The sequence below is a fragment of the Aythya ferina genome, assembly GCF_964211825.1.
Source record: "Aythya ferina genome assembly, chromosome: 13".
NCBI classification, from domain to species: Eukaryota; Metazoa; Chordata; class Aves; order Anseriformes; family Anatidae; genus Aythya; species Aythya ferina.
The window spans coordinates 18,581,759-18,594,868 of record NC_140311.1 but is presented as its reverse complement, the minus strand read 5'-3'; the positions used below and the strand labels follow the sequence as shown (position 1 = coordinate 18,594,868).

General features: G+C 37.9%; 1 protein-coding gene across 23 annotated transcripts in view; it reads left to right on the top strand.

Annotated features, from left to right (window-relative positions):
- Positions 1–13,110, top strand: part of LOC311443738 (phosphatidylinositol-binding clathrin assembly protein-like) — a 30,143-nt gene that overhangs the window by 11,892 nt on the left and 5,141 nt on the right. For 6 of the 23 annotated variants that reach the window (XM_084534138.1, XM_084534159.1, XM_084534158.1 and 3 more), the window contains exons 9-19: positions 3,902–3,987; positions 4,882–5,005; positions 6,780–6,916; positions 7,181–7,284; positions 8,153–8,299; positions 8,757–8,816; positions 8,909–9,019; positions 9,876–9,992; positions 10,125–10,155; positions 10,653–10,773; positions 12,842–12,898. In XM_084534138.1, coding sequence (XP_084390264.1) covers positions 3,902–3,987; positions 4,882–5,005; positions 6,780–6,916; positions 7,181–7,284; positions 8,153–8,299; positions 8,757–8,816; positions 8,909–9,019; positions 9,876–9,992; positions 10,125–10,155; positions 10,653–10,773; positions 12,842–12,898 — 1,095 coding nt within the window. Of the gene's footprint in view, positions 1–3,901; positions 3,988–4,881; positions 5,006–6,779; positions 6,917–7,180; positions 7,285–8,152; positions 8,300–8,756; positions 8,817–8,908; positions 9,020–9,860; positions 9,993–10,124; positions 10,156–10,652; positions 10,774–12,841; positions 12,899–13,110 lie in introns of all 23 variants that reach the window. The other 17 variants (XM_084534152.1, XM_084534151.1, XM_084534150.1 and 14 more) reach the window with 5 other exon arrangements.

Below are 13,110 nucleotides of genomic sequence, written 5' to 3'. Positions count from 1 at the left end.
TTCTAAATAGATTCAGTGTTTCTATACTAGCTCTTAACGTTGTCTTGAGTATTACCCAGTAGTATGAGGAATGTGTGAGCACGCTGGAAAACTTAGTCTAAGAAGTGGAATGCAGGCCAACACATTGTACTGAGGATAAAATGAGGGGCAGAGAAGAGATGAGAAAGGTGGTTTGATATGGCGAATGGGAACTGCTGAGCATCTGCAGAAGTACACAAAGTTATTCTTTACAAGTTCCTTCAGTTCATAGGAATACGGTACTTCTAACCTGGGAGCAGCCCAGCAGGACTAGGGTTTGTGGTGTTCTTTCTGTGGTGTAGCATAACCTGACAGTCAGGAGACTCAGGCAATGCCCCGGAGTGCCACTGAGGCCTACAGTACTCAACGTATTGGATTGGAGTCAGTGTGAAACAGTTACAGCTAACGTAAATTTTGGTGAATTGTCATACCTAATCCTACACTAACTTCGTGAAATTTAATTTAGTGGGTTAATCAATCTCTTGTGAAGATTTTCTTGAACTTCATTCAGTGTCTTTATAATATGAAAATCAGACCTAAATCACAAACTTGTATTGTTGATTTTTTTTACTACTGATGAAGGTCGGACATCCCCCTCAAGTTGTACACATACAAATCTATAATACTTGCTCCCAGCAGTAATATTAACCTTTTTAAGAACTTTTAGGCCTTTGAGTAGGAAAGAAATATGATTGTAACCAGCAAGATAAGGGCAAGTAGTGAATGAAGACAGGCATGATGTTGCCCATTGCTGTTTGATTTTAGCATCTTACTCTCCTCTGATCAGTACTGCATGTTCAGCTGCTCTGTGGTATGTTACGAAATCACACCTGAGTCTCAGGTGGTGCTTCAGGACATTGGCTTGTACACTGGGTTTGTGTACTCTCCTTTGCCCAGTTAATTGAGTATAAGGTTCTTCAAAGCATTGGGGGGAAATGATTTACCAAGAATAGGGTACTTAACTGCGTTTTGCTGCTTCTTGTTTCTAAAACTTATTGTGAGCAAAACCCTTTATAGTTACTGCTGAAACATCTCTTTTTCTAATAGCTGAGCGACTCCATTACAAGTTCACTTAAATACGCAAGGCAACTGTCTGAAATGTGGTGGTGGGTGCCAGCATCTTGTATATTGTCAATTACAGCGCCATCATCAGTTACACATTCCAATTCCTTCTGTAGTAAATCACAGGACATTTCATAGTGATAACTGTATAGCAGTTTAGTGCCACGTTAAAATGACTTGCTGAAATGTCTTAATGGCGGGCTTTCACAAAAATACCAGTTCTTAGTGTGCCTGTGGCACTGAGTTCTGACAGGATCATTTTTTTTTTCAAAGTACTTAGAAGTTCAGATTTCTGGTGTATTTTCTGTTCTGGGATGTGCATATTTCAGTGTTTCCTTAAGCTGTTCCTGGGAACAATTGACTTCTCATCAGGCAGAATTGAGGAAGGAAAAAAAAGTGTATAGCAGCAGTAATAATAAATTTCTCATGTTCACACTATTGCTGCTTTTGCCAGTTTCTATAGAGAAAATATCTTCCCTTGTAGTTGCCCTGTTTCACAATGTTGTTGCTTATTTTCTGTTTGTAGCTGTTACTGTATTTCATAAATGCAACCCAGTCACTTTCATCTGCATGGATGTGAGTCTGGCAGATGTCTTTGGGTGGAGGGAAGTAGTCTGAGTCATAAAGTGCAGACTTTTTCAAGTCATAATATCTGTATTAGCCCAGACGTTTCTTCTGACACAAAGCTATGAAGTTCTGTTCACTTAAAAATAAATAAAAATCTGTAATGCTCTGCTGGATGTCTGCAGCAAAGAGAAAGTTCAGAGAAAGTTCCTGCTTTGTTTTGTTGGGTTTTATGGTCAAGGAGGGGGTTGGTTAGAGGGTCTAAAACAAAGCAGAAAAGTATGGAATATGCTTTTTCCACACTGGTAGGTTTTAGCATTACCTTGAAGAAAAATGCAGACCAGGAAAATCTTTCTGGAGTTAGTGTTAGTAGCAGGAGACTGTGTTCTGTATACCTAAATGTGTCATGTGATACCTTTTACAAAACCGGTGTTCTTGGGAGGAAAAGGGTGTAGTTCTTTTTTTGGTCCCTAATATCTTTCTAGAAAGATGTTTCAACAAAATTGTTACCTCTTGGGGTTCATTGTCTTAGTTGGGATGCTGAATTTATTCACGACCAGTTACTGAGGTACCTACGCTGTTTTAACGTGCTCTTTCTGTAAACAGAGCTACATATCAACTTGGGCCTTAACTTTTAAAGCAGGATTTTTTTTATAGGATTATTCTAATTGTTCTTCTCTGCATCTCCTGTGGCTTGACTCAGTTTTTATGGAATGTGGGAAGTCAGATTGTGTTCAGTATTCCAAAGGGGAACTTGCCAAAGGCTTGTCTGATTATATTTCCTGGAAAACATCGGTCCAGCTTTTGGTATGGAAGGGCTAGTGCGAGCAAGCTTGTTTGTTGGAATGTGTTTCTGTCTTCCAGATAATGCCATCATATTTATTTTACTCACTGCAAGTTCGTAAGTGGCAGGAGAGGCTTAAAGCCTCTGAAAACCCTGCCAGCTGAGTTGGCAACTAGCTTAAAACTTTGGAGGTCTGTTCCCTTCATCTGAACCTGCTGTAGGATTTAAGGCACTCGGTCTGTGAAGCATGGGCTATGTAGTTAAAAAGCCATGAGAGCAACGTGGCTGGAACAGCAAGGCACTGAAGTCTTCCAGCAGTGCCAGCCTAAGTGTTTTGCTTTCTGGCAGATTTTTCATAGCATGATTTCTGAGATATTTTACTTCCTGCTAAGACTGTAATTAAGATCAGCTCAAATTCTGTGTGAGCTTTGAAGAGGTTTCCTTTAGCATGTAAGAAACGTTTCTGTAGTAAATTTAAGTACACAGTGGAAAGGAAACGTTGTGATTGGCACTTTTTTTCCTTACTTTCTGTAGGAATGAAAGCACTACTGCTGGGGTTCAATCTTTATATTTTAAGCTTGCTCTTCTTTTGCTGCCTATCAGTTACATATTGTCCTGGCTGTTGAAAGATGTCACCACTCTTCTCAAGTCTTCATAGCTCATGAGCAGTGTTCACTTAACTCATTCAGATGTCCGAAGTTTCACCTTGTGTTTAGTGTGGCACTCTAATACCTGGCTTGCTGCTGGGTTTAAGTGGAGGGAAGTCTGGTTTTAGGAATCTTCATTTCTTTAAAAACTTTGCTTAAAAACTTCTCATAGGTAATGCTGTTGGGGGCATGGAATATGTAACCAACGTAATGTTGTTAGTTTCTAATTAGGCTGCCAAAGGCTTTGGATAAATGGGGTTGGTTTATTGTATAATGGTGTGTTGGATAGATATTGTCTGTGATTATATTGGTGGGATAAGGTTGAGCTTGCTTGTTGTTTTTTTTTTTTTTTTTTTTTTTTTAATCCAATTTAACATCGTGTTAAGTGTTTCTAATGCAAGCCTTTGTGAATATATGATTCAATAGAAGTGATTGGCTTTTTGTTGTGATGAGGGAAGGGATCAGTGATGCACAGAGCTTCATTTCTGCAAGTTTATAGAATTACTGCTGAATGAGCACTGTTGGATAAATCTTAACATATTGGATTAATCTTAACATAGCAGATAGTGTTGCTAAAAGCAAGAGTCCAGCGTGTGCACACAGAAGCAGACCTGCTCTGAAAGGATCCTTGCTTCGTGTCTCTGGCTCCCCTCCTTTTAAAGAACCACAACTGGCTAGATAGAATTCAGGCATGCAGGGTCGCAGCAATACCCAAAGGCACAGTTAGTGATGTGGGGTTTTTGTTTATTTGATGAGGAAAATGACCTGTGTACTGAGCAATGAGGTCCTGTCTAGAAGCAGTGGTTTATGAATGCTCTAATTTTAGGCACCCAGCAGCTTGCTTGAAGCACTGGAGCAGCATTTGGCTTCTCTGGAGGGAAAGAAAACAAAAGAAGTCTCTGCTGCCAGCAGGTGAGTGCCAAATGAATGGCAACAATGCCTCTACTTAGGATTTGTCTTAATAATCTTATTGAGAAGTATTATTAATATATAAGATGATTAATCAATAACCTTATTGAGAAGTTTTCGGATTCAGTCACTTGAGATTGTCCTCTCAAATTTAATTCACTTCCAAATGTGTTTTCTTAAAGTGTAAATGATGCATCTAGTAATATTCTGATTGCATTGTCACATTTGATATTTAGATATATATTTGTCTGTGTCTGACAGGTATTTACTGTTCTGGAATAATCCATTGAGCTGCGACCTTGTATATTATTCTTTGTTCCTCTTGTTTCAAGTCCTGTGGCTTAAGAGACTTGTACAGTGTTGGCGGTTTAAGTTTTTTTTTTTTTTTTTTTTTCTTTTACCCAAGATAGGCTGGTATTTGTCTTCATTGTCAGCTGTTTACTTCTGAGAGTGTGAATCTGTCTTAACCTGCTTATGAAAGTTCTTCAGTCCCTTCTCGTAACTACTGAATTAGTTTAGGTGCTCTGTGCTGAGTTGATACCTTTCCTGACAGAAAGGTTAACAATGTATGTGAACAATACTTCTAATTGAAGAGGTTGAAATCCTGTGTATCCATGGCACATCTGTGGCACCAACGGGCATAGCTTAGTGATGGGACTCAGGAGGTCAGGTTGATGCTTGAACTTGACAATCTTGAAGGTCTTTTCCAACTTAAATGATTCTGATTCTTCACCAAACCCCCTCAGTATTAGGGTGTCTGCTTTTCTGTACCCAAGAGTAAGGTAAGAGAAGACCAGGGTGGGAGGAAATAACGTACAATTTGGTACTTAAACTATGTGATGTATATCTGACTGGTTTTCTTAATGAAATGTTATTACTTTTTTTTTTTCTTTTTAGAGCTAGTGCCCTGTCCAGTGCTGTTTCCACACTTTCCAACACAGGAATGTCATTTAGCAGGATGGATGAAAAAGAAAAGCAGCAGGCATTAGAGGAGGAACAAGCTAGACTGCAGGCACTTAAGGTACTGTGTGTGTGTATATATATATATGTATATATTTTTTAAGTATATATTCCAAGATGTTTTTCACTGGATAAGAGTGAAAAATGGGATTGGCTTAAAATGTCCCGTGGTACTCATCTCAGTGGCCAAGCTTCTGTAGGATGCAGGTGTGATGGCTGCCAGTATATGGTGACCCCTCTAAGGATTGTGATCTGAATAGTAGATAGCTAAAGTAGATCAATTAAAGAACAATCTCCTGTAAGGAAGAGTGTATCTCAAGGATTCATGACACGTGTGTAGAACAGCTCTGGGTTGTCTCGACAGCTGGACATCCAACATTGCTGTTGTAAGACTGATTATTGGTAGGAGGGAATTATTTTTCCCTATGATGTATGGAACATCGCTGTAGTGTCATTCTTCAGTACTGTTACTCATAATGAGAATATTTGCTATAGTGCTGTCCAAATTTAGCTGCTTTTACTTAAAATTCTATCATTTAACTTGCACCATCTTAAAGTATTTATGAGTGTTTAGGTATAATTAATGGACTTTGAACAATAATGCATGAAAGAGAACTGGTGTGTTCTCTTTTGGTTCCTTAATGCACTTTATTTTGCTCAGCCATACCTATTGAACTGCCCACTTAGTAAAATCCTTTCCTAAAGATCTGAATCCCAGTCCTTCAGGTACTTCTAAGCTGTTTATCACTGTTAACTGAGAAGATGCATAATGCAATCTTTAACAAGGCATGATGATTCTCTCTTGAAAGCTGAGTCCATAGTTCTGTTGTGTTCCAAGCCGCGCACAAATGGGGCAGTTGACAATTCTCCTTGTGTTGCTTTAGTATCGTTAGAGCCACTAAGCAATGAAGCATCTCTGCTCTTACCATCAGAAGGCCATGCTGTGAGACCCTTCAATGTTTGGAGTGTGAAAGTAAGCTCTGGTAGAAGTTGAGTTGAGCTTTTCCCCTGGAGTTACAGGAGTCTAGCGAAGTGTCTCCACTTTTCTCACTGTATGCGAGGCATACTTTCCAACTCCATGTGATGGAAGCTGTAAGATTGCTGCTGGCTGCTGAACTGCTTTACTAGAAAACTTCTGCAAGTGCTGTGGTGCTGTTGTTTCTTTTTTTTCTTTTTGTGGGGCTCTATCAGGTGTTTCCTATCTTTCCTGCTTCTCCTGTAACAGGTGTTGTAACTGCTGTAATTGTCAAATTAAATCGGGGAACTTCAGTTGGGTTGGGGGCAAACTTGCAAGCTAACTCATTTTCTACTTGCCTGATGTAAGTGGTATATAAAAGACACCTCTGCTTTGACACGTGCTATGTAAATGCAGTGAGCACATCTAAAAGCAACAAGGGATGTGACCTGAAACTAACAGTATAAACTAGTAAAAGAAAAATCTAGTTTAAAAGCAATATCACATAGGTGATATTAGGATGCACACTGTCACTTTAACTTTTGAGCATCTGGGTCAGATTATAAGGGGTCTTTTAGAACAGAGGTCCATTGACCTGTCTTTCTGACTATGAGGGTAGCCTAAAATGTGTAACTTGTGTGTTCTGCTTCTAGACAATTATAGGTACCAAGGTGGGACTTGAGGCTTTCCAGACTCTCTTTCTGTAGCCTATTAAGGCTATGTTAAAACAAGTACTCTTATCTTTAACTCGGATTGGCTTTCAATTTTCAGGACTTTAAAGAATATTTTTTTTAAGACTGTGCTTAAAATAGCCTTTTGGAAAAGGTCTGAAGGGTTAATAAATAACACTAAACTTCAAACTGTATACCTCATCTTTCAGGAGCAGCGATTAAGAGAGATTTCTGTAGTATCAAATTCCACTTCCACATCAGCATCCCCAAGCACCTTATCAGGAAAAAGTGTGAATACCACTGTAGCTGTTGACCTCTTTGCAGTACCAGCACCCACAACAAATAGGTGAGAGGTAACTTATTGCATTGTCTTGACAGTTTGCAATCAGCAAAGTGTTGATCCTAGTTATTTCTGAAGTAATTCTGAAGAATAACTTCTTGCTTTCCTGGTGGATTCACTGGATTCTTGTAGCATTTCTTATCAAGCGATAACAAAACAAAAGTAATTGGGGGGGGGAAAAAAGATGTGATTGGTGTGAATTTGTGTATGACACAAGGATACGATGCATATTATAGATCTTCATTTTTCTCTGTCTGTGTTCATTTTCAGCATGCCCAACCTCTCTAGTGATCTTTTTGATCTTCAGCCTGCCTTTGTTCCAACTGTACAGAGTACTCCAGCTATATCAACTTCAGCAAGCAGTGCATGGGGAGGTAAGCTGAGGAGGATGAATTGGCTAAGGGATGGGTGAATTCTTCCAATGCAGAAATGAAATACAAGTTCATAGTTAATTGAATCTACCTCTTAAACCTTGATTATTTTGTGCCCAAACATTTCTAATCTTGGGAGAATATAAAGACGTTTGACAGTCTGACAGAGCTGTCAAGAGAAAAGTTGCTTTCTAATGCTTAGCAATAGCAATAGTGTGCAGTATATGGAATGAAGGAGCTATTCAGTAAAGGGGATGGGTGGAAGAAGTGTAACTAAATTAAAGTTCAAAAACTTTGGAATGTAAATTAAGTAGGTTTACTTGAAAAGGTGCTGATCTACTATTTTCTTTCTATTAAGCTGTTACTTAATACACTCTCATTAAAAAGATGTTGGTGACTTCAGGGTCCTTTTAACAAAGCTGTCATTCCCAGTTTCATGGGCACAGCTTTCTTTATACCCTCACTTCTTCCAAAGAATTATCAGGAGACATGTCAGATGTCTTGAACACTGAAATAAGGCAATGGAAATCTTGGTATTTCAATAGGTGGAATTGATACCTTAAGTGGTATGTTCCCAAAGCCAAAGGTGGAATGACTGTTTTTTCTTTTTCTTTTTTTTTTTTTTTTTTTTTTGGTAGATAGCTGTATTGTCCTTCTCCCCCTTCCACACAGTGGCACTAATGAAATTACTTTCTCTAAGTTAAGAGAGCTGTTAATGCTTTTATCTGAAACAGAGTTCTTATCTTAAGTGGTCTGATTAGTTTGTGGGAAATTTACGGTTTGTTTTTTTATCTAGAGATTCTCACGTGCAGTCGTTTCAGTCTGTCTTCTCTGTACTCTGTATTCTTTCCTTTACTTCTGCATCTGAAAGGTCCTTTCTCGTCTTCAAATGGTTGTGTTGGTTCTCCACCTCATCTGGACATCTTTGACATGAAGCCAGTTGAAGAAGCTGTAAAATCTACCGCCCCTTTCATCAATTCTACCTTTTCCTCCAAACACACAGTGGAACTGTTTAGTGGTAAAAAAACGAACAAAAAAAAAAAACAACCATATTATTTCTTTGCAACTGAAGATAATAATACTAATAAACTGGGTTGTGCAGCGTTCTTGTGGTTTGGACCAATCTTTAATTTTTGTTAACAAGTGAAAATGATGCACTAATTCCAGGTGTAGTAAACAACATGTGGCTTCTTAAAGTTTTATTTCTAGAGTCGAAAAAACTCAATATCTTGTTCAACTTGCCCAACCTAAATTCAAACTTGCATATTTTCTGGAATTTCTGCTGATTTCTTTCAAAGTGCAACTTCCTTTTTCTTTTGTAGTGGGGAACATAGGAGATTTTAACATCAAATTTTCTGGTTAAAAATCTTTTTATTCCTAAATATTGTTAAATTTTAACTGCAGACCTGATTTGGGGGTCCTTTCTTCCTTTTTCTCTCTGAAGCTGACTTTATTTTCTTCTCTCTTTCACAAAGATGACTTCAGTGGTCATAAATCTGCATATGCTTCTGTGTATCATCCTCTGCCTGTTGATGGTAACTTGATTTTTTTAAAAAACTTTGTTTTTACTGTAGCGAGTGCTATTATTTCTTGGGTGTATTTGATTTACCCTAAATTTCTTTTTCAGGTTTTCCTCTTCATTCAGCTCCTCCAAGTACAACCCCTTCAACAATTAATGTGGACTTTGATGCTGTTTTTGGAGGAAAATCTACAGCACCAGAGTATAGGACTACAAGTGGTAAAAACTAGTTTATGACTAATTCATACCCTACAGGCAACAGTGGTTTAACAGTTTTGTATAATTGCTCTTGCAACGCAGAACTTAATAGCTTAATCCAGTTGTAAGCTGACTGTAGGGCTGATGAGATAACAGGCAATCAGTTGAATTGTAGTTATTTAAAATTAGCTCTGACTTATCTCCTGCTGTGTACTAACTGTTTCCTCTCTCTTTTGGGGGGATAATCTTTGAATGCGACCCACTGGATATCTCTTAACGGGTAAGCTTACGGTAATCTGTTTTCAGTGCTTATGACTTCAGTGTTTTCTATTAATACATGATAACGAGTTCCTTATAACTTCACTGAGAGGCATTGTACTTACAGAAATGCAAAACTACTTGTGTGCATGCTTTGCTTTAAGAGTAACTTGAGTTATGATCTTTCTCTTGGTTGGCTCTACTTTGTCCCAAAGTCCTTATAAACATATAGCAAAGGAACACTTGTGTACATTCAAGATGCCTGCAGTATTGTGAAATTACTGCTAGTAGCTACTAGAACACTTTGAAATTATCTTTAACAACTTTTGCTCTGGAATTTTAGGGGAGTTCCTGCTTAATTTAAAAGTAACAGCAGTTACTGCGGAATTAAAACCGAAGACTCTAGCAGAGTGGCAGATCAGTATTCTATAAAAAATAAGTGGTTAAGCTCTGCTTCTGCCTAAGTCTTAGACAGTTCCAGCATGTTGAACCTCCATGTACGAATACTCAAGCTGCTTAGTGTTTACCTCTCTAGTCTGTGGATGTCTTTTTATTAAATTTGATGCAACTTCTCTTAAGAGTTGGTTTTATGTTCTTTGTTTAGCTTTTAACATTCTAGATGATGTATTGCAACCCACAGTACCACTACAAAGTCAAAGAGCCCCTTCAACCAACCAGCAAAGTGGAAAAATTTTGGCAAATGACCTCGATTCTTCTCTTGCTAATCTAGTGGGAAGTAAGTTTTGAGATTTATTTTCCCACTTGTTACTGAAACCAACCAACCAAAAGCTCCCCTCTACTATAAAACAAACAAACAAACAAAAAAAAAAACATGGGGTTTATATATCTGTTTTTCCCACCCTCACAGATCTTGGCTTTGGAGGAACTCCATCCAAAAAGTAAGTGCATATTTATATTTATAACATTCTGACATGACTGCTGCTAGTCAGTAGCGCAGTTTACCAGCACTGACATGGCAACAGTCTCCACTCTGCAAAGTAATCTGCTACCAAGACCAGCATTGAAAGTGAGTCTGTGGTCAGTCACCGTAACAGTCAGCCTTTATATAAAAAATTTAGTCTTGTAATTGCTCTATATTTAAGTCTTTGAGGCACCATAGAAGATCTTGCAATTATATAAAACTCTAGTGAGCATTGTGCTGTACATTCCAGTAATGATAGTAATCTCTATCATTAGATAGCATATCTCTGCTGCAATGAGTATAGTATAAAGTCTGGGGATTCTGTTTAACATTACAAGTAGTTACTGAAACCCTGAGTGGTTCTACTGCCCATAGCTTTCAGATGCCCACATGCTTTAAGGCATGTGTTCATTATGTTGTTGTTACTGTATCTTTTGTCTTTGCGTGAAAATTAATACCACAGTTTCCTTTTAGATCAGATATGCAGTGGACCCAGCCTACTGAGAAAAAACTTACTGGTGGAACAAACTGGCAAGCAAAAACAAGCACATCAACCACGTGGAACCCTACTCCCCTACCCACTATGCCACATATGGTAATTTCTGTACTGCTGAAATTGCACTTTATTCTATCAAATGTCTCTTCCCTGTATGATTTAATTAAAAAAGAATAGCAAAGGCTGTTTAGGACAAGACTTGCATGGGGGGAATGTTTGTGGGATTGCTTCTCAAACTGAGCAAGGCAGAGATTTTAGTGTATTTTATTTCCTTGCATTGTCAATATTGTCTGTTTTTAAAAAAAAAAAAAAAACAGATTAAAAAAAAAAAACACTTGAGAGGGAAGCTCCTTACTTGAGACCTGTAGAATTGCTTGAGTTTTTGCTGTACCAGAATGACCCCAAGACAAACAAAGTAAGAGGTGCGTTTGTCTTAGACATTTCCCATGTGCATGCAAGATTGCTAAGAACCTATTATAAGGGGGGAAAAAACAATGCTCATTCTGTTTTTTGCAATACTGTTTCAGTTATATTATATGAAACAGTATTGCATCCTGGCAAGGCACCTCTGTTATTAGTTCAAGCAGCACTTTGGATTTCTAAATATGCTTAACAGCAACTTCGTCTCATTTCTAATGCAATACAAAACACTGAGTGGAAGCTTATAGAGTAATTTCAGTGAAGGACTTTAACTTCTTGGAGGGCTGTTTTTAGGCAGATGAATTTTCCTATGCTTTTAAGATACTTTCCTGGTGTCTTCCACACAAATGTAGTTTGTATGAGTACTTCTGAAATATTATAGCTGTGTTGGAGGGAAGTAGATTGTTCATCTCAGTTACGTATAACATACGACAGTTGTATATATGACTGTTATATGTAACTATATGAACAACTGCTATATGTTATATGTAACTGTTATATGTGACTATATGTACTACTGCCGTGTGTTATATGTAACTGACACATTTACTATGAGTTTTAGACTGCTGATTTGTTTTTCCCCATGAGAATAGATTTGTCTGTAGTGCCTTTTTTCCTCAGCTTATGAGAGTCTGCTCACTCAAAACTCACAGTTGAATAGACTGAAATCCATTATTGAACTCGAATGAAACCCGACAGTTCAAGTGAAAGAATGTCAGTTGTATAGTGCTTACATGTGAGACTTCTGAGACCAAAGACTTTTTGTTCTCTATTGATGCTCCAGAACGTTAGGTTAGAGTGCTGATACATTTCCATTTCTAAAAGATAAATGACACCTTAGTAAATATGGAACACTGGGTTTGGGTTGTGTAATTTTTAGTTCTTATTTTCATGCCTAATGCTGTTTGGTCTTAGGCATTTGAATGCTCTGTGCCAGGTACTTGTTCACGCATTTGCTTGGAATTCCAGCAATGTAGGATGCAAAGAACTAGCTCAGCTATCAACGCCTTTAAAAATCAGTGCCCAGACATTGGAAAGGTCCAAGTATGCTAGTTTGGTCTGCGGCATTCAGAGTAATGACCCTCAAGTTCATGTACGGTCTGTATAACCTTTCATAGTGAAGTCCTTTAACTAGCACTTCATTTCTGATATGATCGGTGCTAGTTAATAACATGGCACTATGAAATGCATGTAACACTGTCTACAAACATAACCTGATTAAAAATATATATTATCAGCTTAAGATGTTCACTACTCTTTTTTTTTTTTTTTTTTCCATATTGTGATATGTTGCAGACATCTGAAATTAGTATGTGAGTAGTGTCTGGCTGCAATATACTCAGATCTGGCTAAATTTAGTAAAAGTTCTATTTTTGCTGTAAGTCTTTTAAGTGATAGCCTCCTAAGCTGAGAGCCTATCCAATTTAACAGTCACTATCACTCACGTTACTCTCCTTGCACTTCCCTCCCTCCTCCTCTCTAATGATTTTAGTGAGGTGAGCATAGTTAGTCAGTCACGTTATGAGACTTGAATCCATCCCTCGGTTAGAATTTCCAGTTTGAATATCTCCTTAAGTAATTTTCTGTCCTTACTCCTTTTGCTGTGCCAGAATGGAGTACATTATCCTGGATATGTAAGTCCATTTCTTGTAAATGTTGGTTATATTAACTATTTGAAAAATGTTTTGTGTATATTACTAGTATGCACAAGCTTATCTAAAATATATAATGATTTTCTTGATCGAAGGTACCTGCTCCTATCACCTACCCAGTGACCACACCTCAAGTGCCTGTATATGGAATGGTAAGAATTGTGACAGTCTGACCTTCTTGAAAACCTAGTTGTCTACTCCTGCCTGCTCATGGGAGGCATTATTGTTTGAATTGTCCTGCAACTTGTGTTCTGTTTTGTAACATCAACAGCGTGTGAGATCAGGTGGATTTTTCACTGTGTGTTGGAAGAAATTAGTTTAAACTTCATACAGAAAGATTTAAAAAAAAAAAAATCTGTGCTAT